Below are 14,827 nucleotides of genomic sequence, written 5' to 3' on the forward strand. Positions count from 1 at the left end.
GAATACCAGACCCACACCAGCGGTCCCGCCATCGCTGTATTGCGAGAGAACCAATAGCGTGCGAAAGTATCACATCGCACCTCATGCGCTCGGCCTGGGTCTGACGACCAGTTTTGACGGGATGCCAGTCGATTCTTTTCCTGTGGGCCTTTCTCAGGAGATCTCTCACGATACATGTGGAGTCTCTAGACCTGCAACAGCAATGACTCTCCGCGAGAAGCTGGATCGGAGCAGGTTCGAGTTCAAGGCAGTAAGGAGGAGGGCCAGTGGAGGGATCCGCGGGAAGGGCAAGATGTGGATTGATAAGGTGAGGCAGAGAGATGGCAGCGGAGCTATGGATGGTTGGATTTGACGTACACTCTCGTATCTTACTTTTTGAGCATCTTGCAAGAGTGCTGCTCTTTGGATACCTTAGCCTAGCGTTAGAATGTAACATGATATTCTCCGTGAACGCTCATCCTTTCGGGGCTGTAAATATTGGTACCACAAGTTTAGGTCGAAGTCGACACTCAAGGGGACGCGTTCTATAAAGAGATCGAAGGCGTCTCTACAGACGCTGACTTTGCGCAGTGTTTAATCGGCAGAGCCCAAGACGAAGAAAGCGACCACGCTCCAATACACGTGCGGAGAGACTTCCGTTCGCCGTTACCGCACCACTATTGACATCATTATCTCGTGCTCTGTATCTTCCGAGCCGTTCTTTCGCACTTGGCCGCTGAAACTTGAGCAATCGATAAATGATGAAGTGCGTATTGCTATCTATTAGAGGATTCAATCATAATGAAGCATCGGAGATACGACTCCAAAGCCCAGAATTACTATGGTATCAAGTTCGTGATGCGCAAATGACCGTCGTATCGTATCCGTCCAAAGTCAGTCCTTACTTCTGCTGGCCCTCCTGCTGCTTTCCACCTCCCATGAAGCTGCCGACGTACCCGCCAGCACTCTTTAGGCCACCAGTGACTGAGCTGCCGATGCCAGAGGCACCGCTCGCAGCGCCCTGGCCGGTGGACTTGGCGGTGTTGACAGCCGAGTCGGCGACGCCGCCGCCGTAGGAGCCAGAGTCGTCCTTGCCTCCGCGCTCCATCCGGTTGACGCCCTCCTTAGAGAATGCGTCACCGACGGGCTGCAGCAGACCGCCCTGGCCGACTTGGCCGGCGACCAGGTTGTTGACGCCGTCCTGGAGGTTGTCCACTTGGTCGACGCCGGTGACCTTGGACTTGTCGGGGGTGTCTGGGTGATAGTTTGTCAGTGTTCTGGTGGTCTCCAGTAGAATGAGCACATAAGCTTACCCTTGGTGGCGTAGCTAGCCTTGTTGTCCTTGGTGAACCACCTGAGGTATTGATCCTCGATCCAAGGCATCCAGTTCTCGTACTGGTTGTGGTAGCCCTCCTTAATCCACTCGAGATAGCTCTTGCCCTGCTTCTTGTCCTCGGGCAGCGCGTCGAAGGTCTGCTTCTTCTGGTCCTCGCTCATCTTGTTCCAGCTGGAACCAGCGGAGTCGGCGGCGCCCTTAACTTGATCGGCCATTTTGAAAGTGTAGTCGGTGGAATATGCTGTGAATCTGCAGGGTGGGGGATCAGCACGGTTTCCTGAAGATGATACAGCAACGGATGATATACCTGTTTGATGATCACAACGAAAGCAATAGTGTGTCTGGAACGCTGTCTCTCCTGAGGACGGGCGGCATCGTCTGATGTATTTACCTGCCACAACATCAGAGTTCACGCGGACCCATGACAAATGACGTCGCCATACAGCCAACCTGGCGCGTGGGAAGTCGAGATCAAGCCTGCTCCACAGCGCAATGCAGATCCACGCACGCGGCCCAGATTTGGCCCCAACACACCATGTCGGGGCAAGGTGGCTTGAACGACGTCATCCGACAACTGCGCGAGTCGCAGCATGTGAAAGGAGTTCGCTTTGGATCCACGGTGCCCTCCGATGCATGATTGACCACAGCTATAAAAAAGCACTATAGAAGATACCAACGTGGCATGCGAAACGGCTAGGATGGAGTAGGCTTGATAACATAGGTTATCTACAGAGGCTTCCAAGCCAGTATATTACATTTGTTGTACATTGATATATGTGTGGCTGACCCCTCAGAGGTGTCACCAGCACTTACTTTTGGCCTGTAGGCTCATTGGTCGCCTCGATTCCTTCATCCTTCACTTCGTCAGGCTTCAGATTGATATGAGCTTCTTCGGCCGGCTCGTTTCCTTCACCCTCCACTTCATCAGCCTTGAGATCAGTACGAGGTTCTTCAGCCGGCTCATTCCCATCCTCTACTTCGTTAGGCTCTGTGTGGGAACGATTTTGTTCGGTCAGCTGATTCTCCGCGTCCTTGCTTTCCTCAGGACCGGGGTTCGTCTGAGCTTCTACAGGCCTTTTCCATGCTAGGATTTCGCCCGTGGACGCCCTTGTCAAGAAATCGGCAATGGTCAATGCTGGGAACAGCGATCTGCGAAGTCCATTTGCTGTCTCTGCGTCCACGTTCTCCCTGCTTTCCTTCCCCGACTTCTCAGGTGAGACCCTCTGCGCCCGCTGTGGCTGGACCGTGAGATCCGTATGCCTTCCGCCGACGAAACCTGCGTCGACTTCTCTATATTGTATAGCAGTGTTCTCGGGGAAGTTCTTCAAGAAGCGCTTGACTGCCGGGCTGTGTTGACCGCGCTCGTCCAGTGCATCATAGTTCGGAGTGAATAGGGTGGTTTGCATCTGCTCAAATCGGTCAAACAAGTAGGGAACTTGAATGTCGCCGAAGGTTCGTCCTTGTCTGCGTGATTCTTCATCATGAATCATCCAAGTTGGAAGCGTGAACTGAACCTCTGTCTTGCCTCGCAGAGCTCCGCCAGCTCTCGCAGATTTGTTCAGGACGTTGACAAAGTCTAAGATCTCGGGGTCGTTGACGATCGAGGGGATCGGAGCGTAGATGGTCTCGTTCCTCGTCAACCGGAGGTCGATTGCTTGGTCCGGCAAGGGAACGTCGACGATCTCTTCGTTGATTATGCCGCGCAGCCTCTGAATCTGCGGCTCATTTTCTGGCGATTTGCCCCCAGACGTCCGGAGCAGGGTCAGTTCGAGGCGAGGGAATTTCTTTGTAGCTTCCAGGCCACGGCGAGTGAACGGAGAGGGTACAAAGTACGCTACCAATGTAGATCTGCGAATGACATTGGCCTTTTGGAATGCCGAAGAAACTTCAGTGTTTTCCTCAATATGGTTATTCTTGCGTCCGACAGGCTTGAAGAAGGAAAGCAAAGTCTCGTAACTAGGACCTCGACGCAAAATCAGATTCTTCGGCGAGCCAATTTTGGTGTCATTTGGGCGTTGGTCGACAGCATTATCCTGTTTCACTGACAAGTCACCCAAACGTTTGGGCGCTGCTTCTTCCAGCAGGAGCCCGAATTGCACTCGCCACGCATTTGTTGACTGAAGTTTCGCTGTGCCCCAGTACGACGCGTTCTTCGCCTGAGCTGCGGCTGTTGCTTCTCCTTCGCATCGGCTCTCGCGCGGCGAGACCATCGGTACAAGAGACTGGCTTATCTCCTCTGCTCGAGCTTCCGTAGGTGAAGCTCTCAAAGTCGCCGATGAGTCAGCTGCTGTGCTTTTCGGCGTCTTTCTATACACCGGGAGCGAAGGTCGAGCGAAAACCTTCAGGCGATCGCGAAAATGCAAACCGAGGTCAGGAAAATATGGCACCAAGGCAAGCGGTCCTCCAGCACCCTCTGCTTTGTCCTCGTGTCCCTCCATGGGTGACAGGGACACGCTTCGCACGTTGCGAGATGAGAAATCCATCAAGCTCATGAGAAGGCGACGCGCGTTGTCTCTATCTGAAGACATAAAGCCGAATATGCCAATTTTGCCATCGGCCTGTTGCATAATCACAGTCTGTGTTCTTTGCGAGATGGCTTCAAGCTGCTCCGCGCGGAAGTTGCGCAGAGATTGTGCTGCTGGGAACTTCCGATCCTCTTCAGGAATGAGATTATTGAGGTCAAGCAGAAGTTTGCCCACGTGAAGAGTTCTGTTTTCCAACTGGCTGGCAATGTCTTCGGCGTCCTGTCTCCGAGCAGTGATACGAACGATGCCATCTCTCCGGTGAGGTCGTATCTCAGACTTTCGCAGAAGGATTGGTGGTTGAATCTGCGACTGATACTTAGGCCTGCCGTCACGCGTCGCCAAATCGAAATACAGAGCTAGCTGCCACCGCGTCATCTGCATTTCTAGCTCGCCGACTTGCGCTTGCTCTGATTCTGTCGAGATGTCCCAGGCAACCCCAACGATCCGTTCAGCGGTCCTTGCTTTTGGAGTGAGGGAAGCTCCTCTGGGCGATGGCATCTGCGAGTTGCGGCGTTGGTCTATCGGGGTGCGCCCAGGTTGCCAGCGAGACCGTGTGAAAGAAACCTTCTTCTTTTGAGAGGTGCCTGGAAGCCGATATTCAAGTTGTCGCACGACAGTCAAAGACGACCGCTGCGCGAGAGACCGTCGGAGGTATCGAGACAGTTGTTGTACGTTGTAGCCATCCAGCAACGCCTTCACCAACCTGTCAAACTCCCGATCTTCGACGACAGGGGCTTGTGGCCGCAGAGCGTCGATTGATGCATTGACTTCCTCCTCTAGCGGTGGCGCTGTTTCAGAAACGGCAGCTTGTATCTCCTCCGCAGTCAACGACAGCCCTTTCAAGCCTTCCTCGCTAAAGTCCGCATCGTCTGATCCTTTTTTCTGGGTGGTCTTCTTCTCACGGCTGTCAATGACGTCCCGGAAGATGACAATCTCGGATCTTTCTCCCAAAGACTTGGTCGCCAGCGCTTCGGAGACTTGTCGCTGCTTGCGTCCAGGTTTGCCAACAATACGTCCTCCTATATTCAGGTGCTTAAAGTAGAGTCCATCGTTGCTTTTGTTCAAGGGCTCAGCGTCGCTATCGTGGCCGGCTTGTTGTCGGTGGAAGGTTGTGAAGGCCTGGCGCGGAGGTTGTTGGCGGCGATGAAGTGTGGGGGAGCAGCGCAGATGCTGCAGTACGCCCCGAAGCTGACATCTCAGACATGCTGATGATGGCACCGCGGCGGCGCCAGGGGAAAGCATATGCTTCGGTCGGGTGGTTCTGAGGTTGATGCTCCAGGCCAAGATTACAACAAAGGGCTCTCATGTGAAAAGTCCAGGAGATCGGCGGAACGTTTGCCGAAGCGGGCATCCCATGTGGCTTAGCCGTCAACGACGACGACGTAGCAACATTTTGCCGTCTGGAGCTCTACGTCAACCCAAGTAGACCGGTCCAGCTCTCAGGGGTAGATGCAATAGTATGTGCCTCTGAATTTCGGAAGTTTTGTCGCGATGCACGACTCCGCCTTTGCAATATATCACTGCGCGTGAATCCTTCCCGGCCCCTGTCACACTCGCACAAGCGTACGCGTCCGGTGACCCGTACTGCGTTATCAACCGAAGGACTGTCGGAAAGTCTCCAGAGCGTCACAGCACAGCACTCTGAGGATCCACGGGAACTCCTAGGCGGAGCTGACCTTACGTTACACGATCTCAACGAGCTGCACTCTGTGTTCCGTCATCGAAAGTGTTTCAAGGACCATCGAGGAGGCAAAGATGTCGCAAGATCTCTTCGCAGCGTTTGGAGCACAAAGCAAAGCTCCTTCAAAGCAGTCGGGACCAGCCCGACATAATCCTGCTGGGCCACCTGAACCGCTCAATCTTGAAGCTATTCTCAACGCGAAGCCGTATGATGAGTTTACAACAGCACCAGTATCCATGGACGAGGACGACGATGAGTTCGGCGATTTTGAGGATGCTTCTCCAATGGATGACTTGACCAAGGCTGCGATTCTGAAAGCACGAATGGGTTCTCCCCTACCAAGCCAGGAAATGCCATTCTTCGACACGACTCCTATGGGCTCTTTGCCGTCAACGAAATCGCAAACAACTTCGCAGGCTCCAACTGCGTCAAATTCCAAGCCAAATCTCCCATTCAAACCGAAGGCTGCGAATCCTTCGGACACAGCAGCGCGACCTGTCTCAGCCCGCAAAGAATCTCAACCAAAGTCAAACCTTCCATTCAAACCGAAGCCTCCGCAGATAGATGGGAGGAATGAAAACATTGGTCAACATCCCTTTGCCGGCAGGATGGACATGCTTTTCGCCGGAGACGATGACGACTACGATGCTGGAGCCGATGACCTCAACGTAGACCTTGCAAATGATCCCGAGGCCGCAATGGCATATTCGAAGAAACTGATTGCAGACGCGTCGGCTCATGAAAGGCCACAAAGGCCCGCTGCAACCCCAGCATCAACTTTCCCGACTCGCACGCGACAGTCGAATCCTGTATCTAAGAGGCCTGAGGGTCAATCGCAGAATACTCGTTCGCAGAATTCTGCTGTTCTGTTCGACGCAGACAACGTCAGCGAAGATGATGATGACGATTGGGGTACCTTCGAAACCAACAACGGAAACACCTCTCAGCCACATGTTGCGGCATCGAAGCCTAAAGTGCCTGTACCCGGTGCTCTTGGGATCGACCTTCTAGGGCTGGATGATACGACATCGCAATGGGCATCTTCAGAAACCTCGCAAAAAGCTCCAGAAAAGCCGCAATCCAGCCGAGCACCCATTTTCGAGCCTCACGATGATGAAGCATGGGACGACTTCGAAGATGTTGCACCAGCGCCGACTCAGGCGATCACAAGCCCCAAACTTCCTGAACCGATCCTCAACGTGACAGCCCCTGCAAAGGCCGCCACAACACCTTCTCTTCCACCGACCAACATCCCTCCTCCCGCAGTGCTACTGTCGGTTTTCCCCTCGCTGCTGGCTTCTGCTCAGCCGGCCCTCTTCGATACGTTGACCAAGCTCACGCACGATCAAAAGCAGGATCTTCTCGGTCACGAAGCCACGCAACAGCTCCTGCACGGTTACATTGGTCTTGCAACGGTGTTGGCACACGTTATCGCCGGCCGCAAGCAACGCTGGAAACGCGACCAGTTCCTGGCTCAGGGGATGCGCATTGGTCCCGCTGCCGCAGGAGGCAAGGGTGGTATGAAACTCGCCGGTGTCGACAAGTCTGAAGTGGCGAAGGAGGATCGTGAAGTTCTGGACGCGGTCCGCCAGTGGAAGTCCATCGTTGGTAAATTACGCAGCGCGGTTGTGAGCGCTAACAGCAAGGCTTCGACGAAACTGCCGCCTGTGCCTGAGATCTCTGAGCAAATGCCCTTGAAAGTGTTGAAACCTCTGGAGGGCGGTGTTGTCGCCCCGCACGCGTGTGCCTTGTGTGGGCTCAAGCGTGAGGAGCGGGTACCGAAGGTTGATGAGGGAGTCGACGACAGTTTTGGAGAGTGGTGGGTAGATGGGATGAACATGCACTTGCTTTGCAAGAATTTCTGGGACAAGCACAGCGACAGGATGAGGTCAAGGTAATGAGACAGACACTGCATATGTCCACAGAAACCCTGCTGCAGTGCACTAGATTACAATGCAAAATGGAGTCGACGATCGTCATTCGTGAAAACACATGATGATAGAGTGAGATGGTTGTTTGTTCTGTAGAGCCGACTTTTAAGATGCAGATCATGATCATCCAACGACCCGGTCCTCCAAATACGCCGCAAAACCAAGCCCTTACACCAAACGCATTACAAAGTTCTTCAGACAGCTTCAAGCGCTCGATGAGCTGGCATCGCTGTCCGATCCGCTGTTACAGTCTGATTCTGCTCGTCGAGGTCCTTTGCGGCCTTGTGTGGAAGGCCTATGGCCGGATAATGTCGTCACATCCAGCCTGCACTTGATCTGTCAAGCTTGAAGGTTAGTTTGCTATCCGCGATAGTCATTCATTAGTCAATACTAACGATGTCGCTGCCATTGGCGTGAGGGTCGATCATGCCGGGACCGTTGACCGTGAGGCAGAAATGTTGCTCCGGATCGCTGAAGTAATCATCATGGAAGAGGCAGTCTCCGCAGATCTGGCAACGGTTGCTGGATGTAAGAGGCATTGCAGTAATGGTAGTATCGCTTGGGTATTTAGTGGTGGAGAAGAAGATAATTTCCCAGGCTGAGGTTTGAATGGTTGTGATAAGGTTTGCATTTAGAATTGGGAATGAAACAGAATGGGAGAAGCTGTTACTTATACAAGAACTTATAGGCTGGTCAATACATATCCTGTTTGTTGCTCAAACGGCGTGCTCCTACAGCCACCTAGACAAGCAGCAATCACTGGATGCGACCGACGTCGGCTCGATCCACTGCAGCCTTTTGTGCGCAGTAAGAGTCACCACGATAACATACAGGAGGCACTCGTGTCATGTCGGATTCACGCGCCTGATTTGCAATTCTCGGTGTTGCGTTGGACGGATTGGTCGGCCGCGGTCGGTCGATCGCATCCGGCCGCTGGCACCGCAGGGGCGGCAAATGCGTGCCAGCAGGGGTTCTGCAACTTTTTTCCAGGCAGTCGATAAAGATGCTAGCTGTTCCAATCCCAAAATAGGACTTCGTAAAGTGAGGCATATTTTCATTTGGATGTCGTTCGCCTCTCGCCGCAGACTGCTCAGCGGCGTGCTACTTTGCTGGTGATTTGTTCTTCGTTGCCTCGAGTCAAAGCTCGCCCAACCGGTCACACACCGATTGACCATCGTGTTAAGCAAAAGGTTCTCAGTATCCGCAAAGTCCTCGCACGGCGCGCGGGTGCGTGCATCTTTGTCAATGGGTCGGTAGCAGTGTCGTTCCGCCGGCTGTGGAACTACAGCCGCAACAGTAGATTGCAAGTACGTGCTTCCAAAGTAAACAAGGCCAGAGCACGATGATCGGAATGATTCGCTACCGAGGCATGTGTCTCATGACTTGGTATCAATCTTCAAGCGCCCATGCACCGTCTCTTTCGTTGCGTTTCCATCCATGTAAACTGAGCTTCCATGCCGCTTCTTTTGCTTCCCTCCTGCCATCGAACCCACCATCTTTAATTTCTTCGTAGTTGGTTCTTCTCAAAGAATTGGCTACGGCCGGTATCCCCGCTGTCACCGCGATGTCTAAGGCAAGCTTCCATATCTTTCTCCTCGACACGCAGCTCGCGCCTCTAGGGTCGGATTGCTTTCGGCCAAGCAACACGCCGTTAACCATTATCTCCTGCTTCCGCGGGGTCCACAGCGCAGATAGGTTGCTCCCACCAGCTTCGGCGCCTTGTGCACAAAAGTCGAACTTCCTTGCCGTTGCCCTTACCTCAAAGGGTCTGAACTGATATCCTCCCCTCGATCCATGCCATGCGTTCAGTGCCATCAGCCTTCCGTTCCTCCCAAACGCTCTGTCGACCGCTCCTCGAACTGTTTCCATCTCCGGCATAACGAATGTCTGTAGGTAGCAATCCCTGGCTTGCACGAGCTTCGCTGAGGTACTGTTGAGCAACCCTGTGACCTGCTTCAAAGCCAGCTTATCCGAGCAGCTCTTGCTCATCGTTACTGGCGCGTCTGGCCGTGCGGGTTTCCGACGCACGACTCCCAACCGGTCAAAGTGACCCCGTCCAAGCATGTCGTCTGGGTTCGCCGATGGCGCTGCGCTTGTCCAGGGTGTCGCGTCCTGTTGTGAGGCCATTGTGAGCTCCATCGATGCGTCACCGCAAGGCGCTTGCGAGCAAAACATGTGGATTTGAACGTCGGGTTTCAGGCGGAAGGGCGGCCGAAGGCTCCTACTGTTGGTCGCATGCAGGTCGCCTTCCGTGTCCTGAGATGTCTCTACTTCCTCGTCTTCATCCGACCAGTCTACCCATTCACCTGTCCCATCTCTTCCCTGTTGCGCAAGAAGAGCGCATTCTTCCAAGATCCACCTGTTGAACCCACGTATCGCTAGCACTTCGGCGTGCCAATCGTGAAGCACGTTACCTTGCGCCTGAGCAACTTTCGAAGCTGGTAGACATTTCATGCCTGTTGCGACAGCGGCGCATGTCAGCTCTGGAGCTTGTTCCCGTCCGGCACCGTCGTTGTGGGTTGTCGCCGTCGCGTTGGAGTCATGAGAAACGCTGCCTGCGCCAATTTTTCTGGGATCTAAGCTGCGCAAAGCAGACTCGTCAGAATTGTGCTATCCGAACACTGTCACTTCGATGCGGTTGAAAACATACGTCTACTCAGTACGATGCCAGCAAGAGGAGACCATTCTCTGCGGCCGTCGGGGTAAGTGCGCGGTTTGTGTTTCGCCGGCAGCGCGTTAAATGTATCAAGGACGCATTTCGCGATCGCATCGGGGTCGGGAAATTGCCATGAAGACATCTTGCTCGCAATGAGTTAGCATCTTGTTCCGCACTGGCAGTTTGTTTGCTGGCGTTGTTGATCCAGGGTCCAAGAATCTGGAGGTGACGGTGGAGCTTTGCTGCTACAGCGTCTTCGCCCGCTCGGACATTAAATGGATTACCTCACTTTCCAAGAAGCTGCGGATACATGGAAGCTGACAATTCCACGATCAGGAAGATCTGGATACGTCTGTACATACATGCAACGTACCTGGTTTCTTGGCGTAATGCTGTCCCAGCAGCTGATGTTTGTCAGTCATCCTGGTTTCACAGGGTTAGGGTTGGGGCAAACGCCATCCTTCCGTTGTCGAGTCCTGACGATGAAGAGGTGCACGCGACAATTTACAATTAATGCTGGATATCTTTGAAAGAAACTACCACTTTAGGGCGTACTCATTCGTGGAGCGGAGACGTTCTCGATATTGTTTATTGATTGATCTTTTACAAGACCATCTTGCTAGGTCATGGACCCCGGCAACCCCGCCCAGCAATATTTGAAAAGGATCGGCAAGAAGACACCTTAGATACGCAACATCGATGGGGTTGAAGTTCGAGTTGCCCAACGCCCAGACTCACATGACGATAGAGTTGAGAACAGAAAACGAAAAACGAAATGATCACTGAGACTGGGATAGTTCGCAGATGGGAAAGTCCCACAATCACACAATAGCATTGATATCTGTCAACTCGTGCGGTAGCGGTAGATCTTCGCCATGGGGTGTTGAACTCAAACATGTTTATTCCGTAAGGCAGTAATTCATCGATGAAGATATTCTCTCGTGGAAAAAGAACGAGCAAGCAGAAGGAAGAGCGGCACGATATTACTTTGCCCTGTCGTTTGATCGATCGCATATTGCTAGAAATCGTAAAGGGAGGCGCGAACGCTAGATCAATACTGCAGGAAGTGAAGATCAGACAGTCCTCTGCAAACTGCGATCGAGCAGAAACGAAACAATGGCTGCAGAATGTTCGGCTGTATGGCACGATGATTGCTGGCAACGATGCCACCCTCCATGCAGCCGTTGTATCCTCGTCAACTGCTGGTAGATGTGGTTCCTGCTCGCAACGTTGGTGGACCACTAACCGTACATTTTTGTGGCTCCAATCCAGACCGCTCGTAGGGTCTCGGGATGAAGAGCTGAGGTATAGCCGAGCCTCACAGCATTGAATAATGCATGTGCCGTCCTGTGATCGATCGGGTGACTCGAACAGCTTCAATAATGTGATGTGAGCCCACTAGGTACAAAGGACCTGCATATGCATATATCTTTTCTCACGTGAGAACATCATCACCGTACACATGTCGCAGTGACAGCAGGCTGCGGCGACGAACAGGGCCCGTAAAGGTTGAGGGATTTTGCGGAGAAATCAATGCCACATGAAGTCACATGCATAGCAACGACTCCATCTCGGGCTCTGGCCTAGCCAGCTGTTGAGTCACCACGGCCGGTGTAGCCTCGCAGTGAGGCAGCGGCGCGCAGCGGCCACCCACTCTGGGCCACCGAACAGAGGCCCGCCGCCAGAAAATTCAGTGAGAGACAGCAGCAAAGCGCGGGTGAGGCGGGTGAATGAGCGATTCACGTGCTCACGGATCACCTCGCCACCGCGGTGGGTGCAGACGAATGCGCCCGTGAAGTTTTTTCTCTCACAAGCCCGCCGCAGCCCAACGTCACAGCAAGACCCCACCACGCTGCGGTGTTTAGCGCCGCCGCTTTTGCCAAGCCCTGCCCCTCGCACCATAGGTTAAATTCTTCTTCTACCTTGCCATCCTCTTCTCTCAGCGTCCCCATACCTCGAATCGCTCTGCATTCGAATCTGGTAAGCCACGACGCTGCCCATCGCTACGAAGAGCATCGGACTGACAGCCTTTCCAGAGAAAGACAGTACTTTCAAAAACTACCACCAAAGAACACCAACCGCCAAAATGGGGTATGTCGAGCCTCCAGCGCCCGCAGTGGCCTCACATCCATCGAGAAACATCTGAAGAGCAGCGTCTGACAACGGATACAGTAAGGAAAAGACCCACATCAACGTCGTCGTCATCGGCCACGTCGACTCCGGCAAGTCCACCACCACTGGCCGTAAGCATCACCCCATCCCTTCGATCGCGATTGAGCAACTTGACTCACACAAACAACAGACTTGATCTACAAGTGCGGTGGCATTGACAAGCGTACCATCGAGAAGTTCGAGAAGGTGAGCCTCACTTTGGCGATTCTGCATCTCGACGTGGCATTTTCTGCACTGCCCCACCATACCACCCCACCGCACCGCTATCTGCGATAAGGCGTCCCGGGATGGCTTGGCGTGCGCCCGAGGGGTTTCAAGCCCCACGTTCAGTCTTTGCCACGACGAGAAGCAGCATCGCAACACCACGCCTAACAATCAAGAACAGCATGCTGACAACCAACATAGGAAGCTGCCGAGCTCGGCAAGGGCTCCTTCAAGTATGCATGGGTTCTTGACAAGCTGAAGTCCGAGCGTGAGCGTGGTATCACCATCGATATCGCCCTCTGGAAGTTCGAGACTCCCAAGTAAGTACTCTCACCTCACCCCCGCACCTGCCTTGGATGTCCTGGAACCTGGACGACATGGCTCCTTCCTTGGTCCAACATGCTCTTACCTTGGGCTGGCTCCCATCATGAAGAAATACAAAAGGCTGGCTCGCCCATCCTCTCTGCTATCGCCAACAAGGAATTTTACTGCGACGCTTGCGCAAAGCCCTTCGGAGATCAGACTGCGCTTAACAGACACAACAAGCAAAAGCATACTCGCTAACCTATTCACCCACCACAGATACAACGTCACCGTCATTGACGCCCCCGGTCACCGTGACTTCATCAAGAACATGATCACTGGTACCTCCCAGGCCGACTGCGCTATCCTCATTATCGCCGCCGGCACTGGTGAGTTCGAGGCTGGTATCTCCAAGGATGGCCAGACCCGTGAGCACGCTCTCCTCGCCTACACTCTCGGTGTCAAGCAGCTCATCGTCGCCATCAACAAGATGGACACCACCAAGTGGTCTGAGGCTCGTTACCACGAGATCATCAAGGAGACCTCTGGTTTCATCAAGAAGGTCGGCTTCAACCCCAAGCACGTCGCCTTCGTCCCGATCTCCGGTTTCAACGGTGACAACATGATCGAGGCCTCCACCAACTGCCCCTGGTACAAGGGTTGGGAGAAGGAGACCAAGGCCAAGGCCACTGGCAAGACCCTCCTCGAGGCCATCGACGCCATTGACCCGCCCAGCCGTCCCACCGACAAGCCCCTCCGTCTTCCCCTCCAGGATGTCTACAAGATCGGCGGTATTGGCACTGTTCCCGTCGGCCGTGTCGAGACCGGTACCATCAAGGCCGGCATGGTCGTCACCTTCGCCCCCGCTGGTGTCACCACTGAGGTGAAGTCCGTCGAGATGCACCACGAGCAGCTTCCCGAGGGTCTCCCCGGTGACAACGTCGGTTTCAACGTCAAGAACGTCTCCGTCAAGGAGATCCGTCGTGGCAACGTTACCGGTGACTCCAAGAACGACCCCCCGAAGGGCTGCGACAGCTTCAACGCCCAGGTCATCGTTCTCAACCACCCCGGTCAGGTCGGCGCCGGCTACGCGCCCGTCCTCGACTGCCACACTGCTCACATTGCCTGCAAGTTCTCTGAGCTCCTCGAGAAGATCGACCGCCGTTCCGGCAAGTCCATCGAGTCTGGCCCCAAGTTCATCAAGTCTGGTGACGCCGCCATCGTCAAGATGGTTCCGTCCAAGCCGATGTGCGTTGAGGCTTTCACCGACTACCCCCCTCTCGGTCGTTTCGCCGTCCGTGACATGCGCCAGACCGTTGCCGTCGGTGTCATCAAGGTTCGTACCAAACCTACTCTTCATACTGTTGACCATACACTGACCTGCTCCTACAGTCCGTCGAGAAGTCCGACAAGGCCGGTGCCGGCAAGGTCACCAAGGCCGCCCAGAAGGCCGGCAAGAAATAGATTAGTTCATGACCTTGCGGAAGCATATCATGACTTTTCTATATTCTTGAGTGATACCTTGGAACGACGCATGCGTTGTCTTGTCGGATGGGCAATGTATGTTTGAATTGAAAACATCCGGCAAAAACCTTTCCTTTGTTCCTTGGCATGAAAATCACGAAGCGATGTCGATGGCAGTTTGCGGTGGGTTGATACCATTAGCGAATTGACCTGCCTTAGCTTAGATTTCAGCTTTCAGCTAAATCAAAACAGTCTGAGAGTGACCATACCTTGTTCCCTGCTGAGAACCTTACGTGGCGTGTTTTAATCATCGTTTGTGATCTTGTTACATTTGTAGCCCAGTAAGGTGAGGTTCAGCCAAGTATTATTGTGTTGTTTCACGGGCATGTCTTAGCCTGCCCTCACGCGTAGCCACCTTACTGGTGAAGCAGATACACAGCAGATGATAGTACCTGAACGTCCAGGAGATCTGACAATGTTGGCGCGACTTAATTGAAATCATCCGGCATAGTTTATGTCAATCAATGAGTTCATGAGACAGTATTATGCTTCGTATTATACACAAAACAGTCTGGG

At 53.6% G+C, this 14,827-nt stretch overlaps 5 protein-coding genes across 5 annotated transcripts; 2 read left to right on the forward strand and 3 right to left on the reverse strand.

Annotated features, from left to right (window-relative positions):
• Nucleotides 1-727: 727 nt before the first annotated feature.
• On the reverse strand, nt 728-1,782 carry WHR41_00055 (uncharacterized protein). Its single transcript, XM_069368661.1, has 3 exons — nt 1,623-1,782; nt 1,293-1,564; nt 728-1,233 (listed from the first exon to the last, which is right to left on the reverse strand). Exons 2-3 carry the CDS (start codon nt 1,528-1,530, stop codon nt 881-883), a joined length of 591 nt encoding a protein of 196 aa, XP_069234122.1. The 5' UTR covers nt 1,531-1,564; nt 1,623-1,782; the 3' UTR covers nt 728-880.
• Nucleotides 1,783-2,124: 342 nt separating this feature from the next.
• On the reverse strand, nt 2,125-5,082 carry WHR41_00056 (uncharacterized protein; the record flags this gene model as incomplete). Its single annotated transcript, XM_069368662.1, has 1 exon — nt 2,125-5,082. One exon carries the CDS (start codon nt 5,080-5,082, stop codon nt 2,125-2,127), a length of 2,958 nt encoding a protein of 985 aa, XP_069234125.1.
• Nucleotides 5,083-5,595: 513 nt separating this feature from the next.
• WHR41_00057 (uncharacterized protein) lies at nt 5,596-7,419 on the forward strand (the record flags this gene model as incomplete). Its single annotated transcript, XM_069368663.1, has 1 exon — nt 5,596-7,419. One exon carries the CDS (start codon nt 5,596-5,598, stop codon nt 7,417-7,419), a length of 1,824 nt encoding a protein of 607 aa, XP_069234124.1.
• A 101-nt stretch (nt 7,420-7,520) lies between these two features.
• WHR41_00058 (uncharacterized protein) lies at nt 7,521-10,246 on the reverse strand. Its single transcript, XM_069368664.1, has 3 exons — nt 10,103-10,246; nt 7,848-10,033; nt 7,521-7,788 (listed from the first exon to the last, which is right to left on the reverse strand). The coding sequence occupies exons 2-3, from the start codon at nt 7,989-7,991 to the stop codon at nt 7,657-7,659; spliced, it is 276 nt and encodes a 91-aa protein (XP_069234131.1). The 5' UTR covers nt 7,992-10,033; nt 10,103-10,246; the 3' UTR covers nt 7,521-7,656.
• A 1,753-nt stretch (nt 10,247-11,999) lies between these two features.
• On the forward strand, nt 12,000-14,519 carry TEF1 (translation elongation factor EF-1 alpha). Its single transcript, XM_069368665.1, has 7 exons — nt 12,000-12,088; nt 12,145-12,199; nt 12,281-12,351; nt 12,411-12,466; nt 12,686-12,804; nt 13,067-14,123; nt 14,180-14,519. The coding sequence occupies exons 2-7, from the start codon at nt 12,195-12,197 to the stop codon at nt 14,249-14,251; spliced, it is 1,380 nt and encodes a 459-aa protein (XP_069234130.1). The 5' UTR covers nt 12,000-12,088; nt 12,145-12,194; the 3' UTR covers nt 14,252-14,519.
• The last annotated feature ends 308 nt before the right edge of the window (nt 14,520-14,827 follow it).

The sequence above is a fragment of the Cladosporium halotolerans genome (assembly GCF_011745625.1).
Source record: "Cladosporium halotolerans strain TM138-S3 chromosome Unknown Sca1, whole genome shotgun sequence".
Taxonomy (NCBI): domain Eukaryota; kingdom Fungi; phylum Ascomycota; class Dothideomycetes; order Cladosporiales; family Cladosporiaceae; genus Cladosporium; species Cladosporium halotolerans.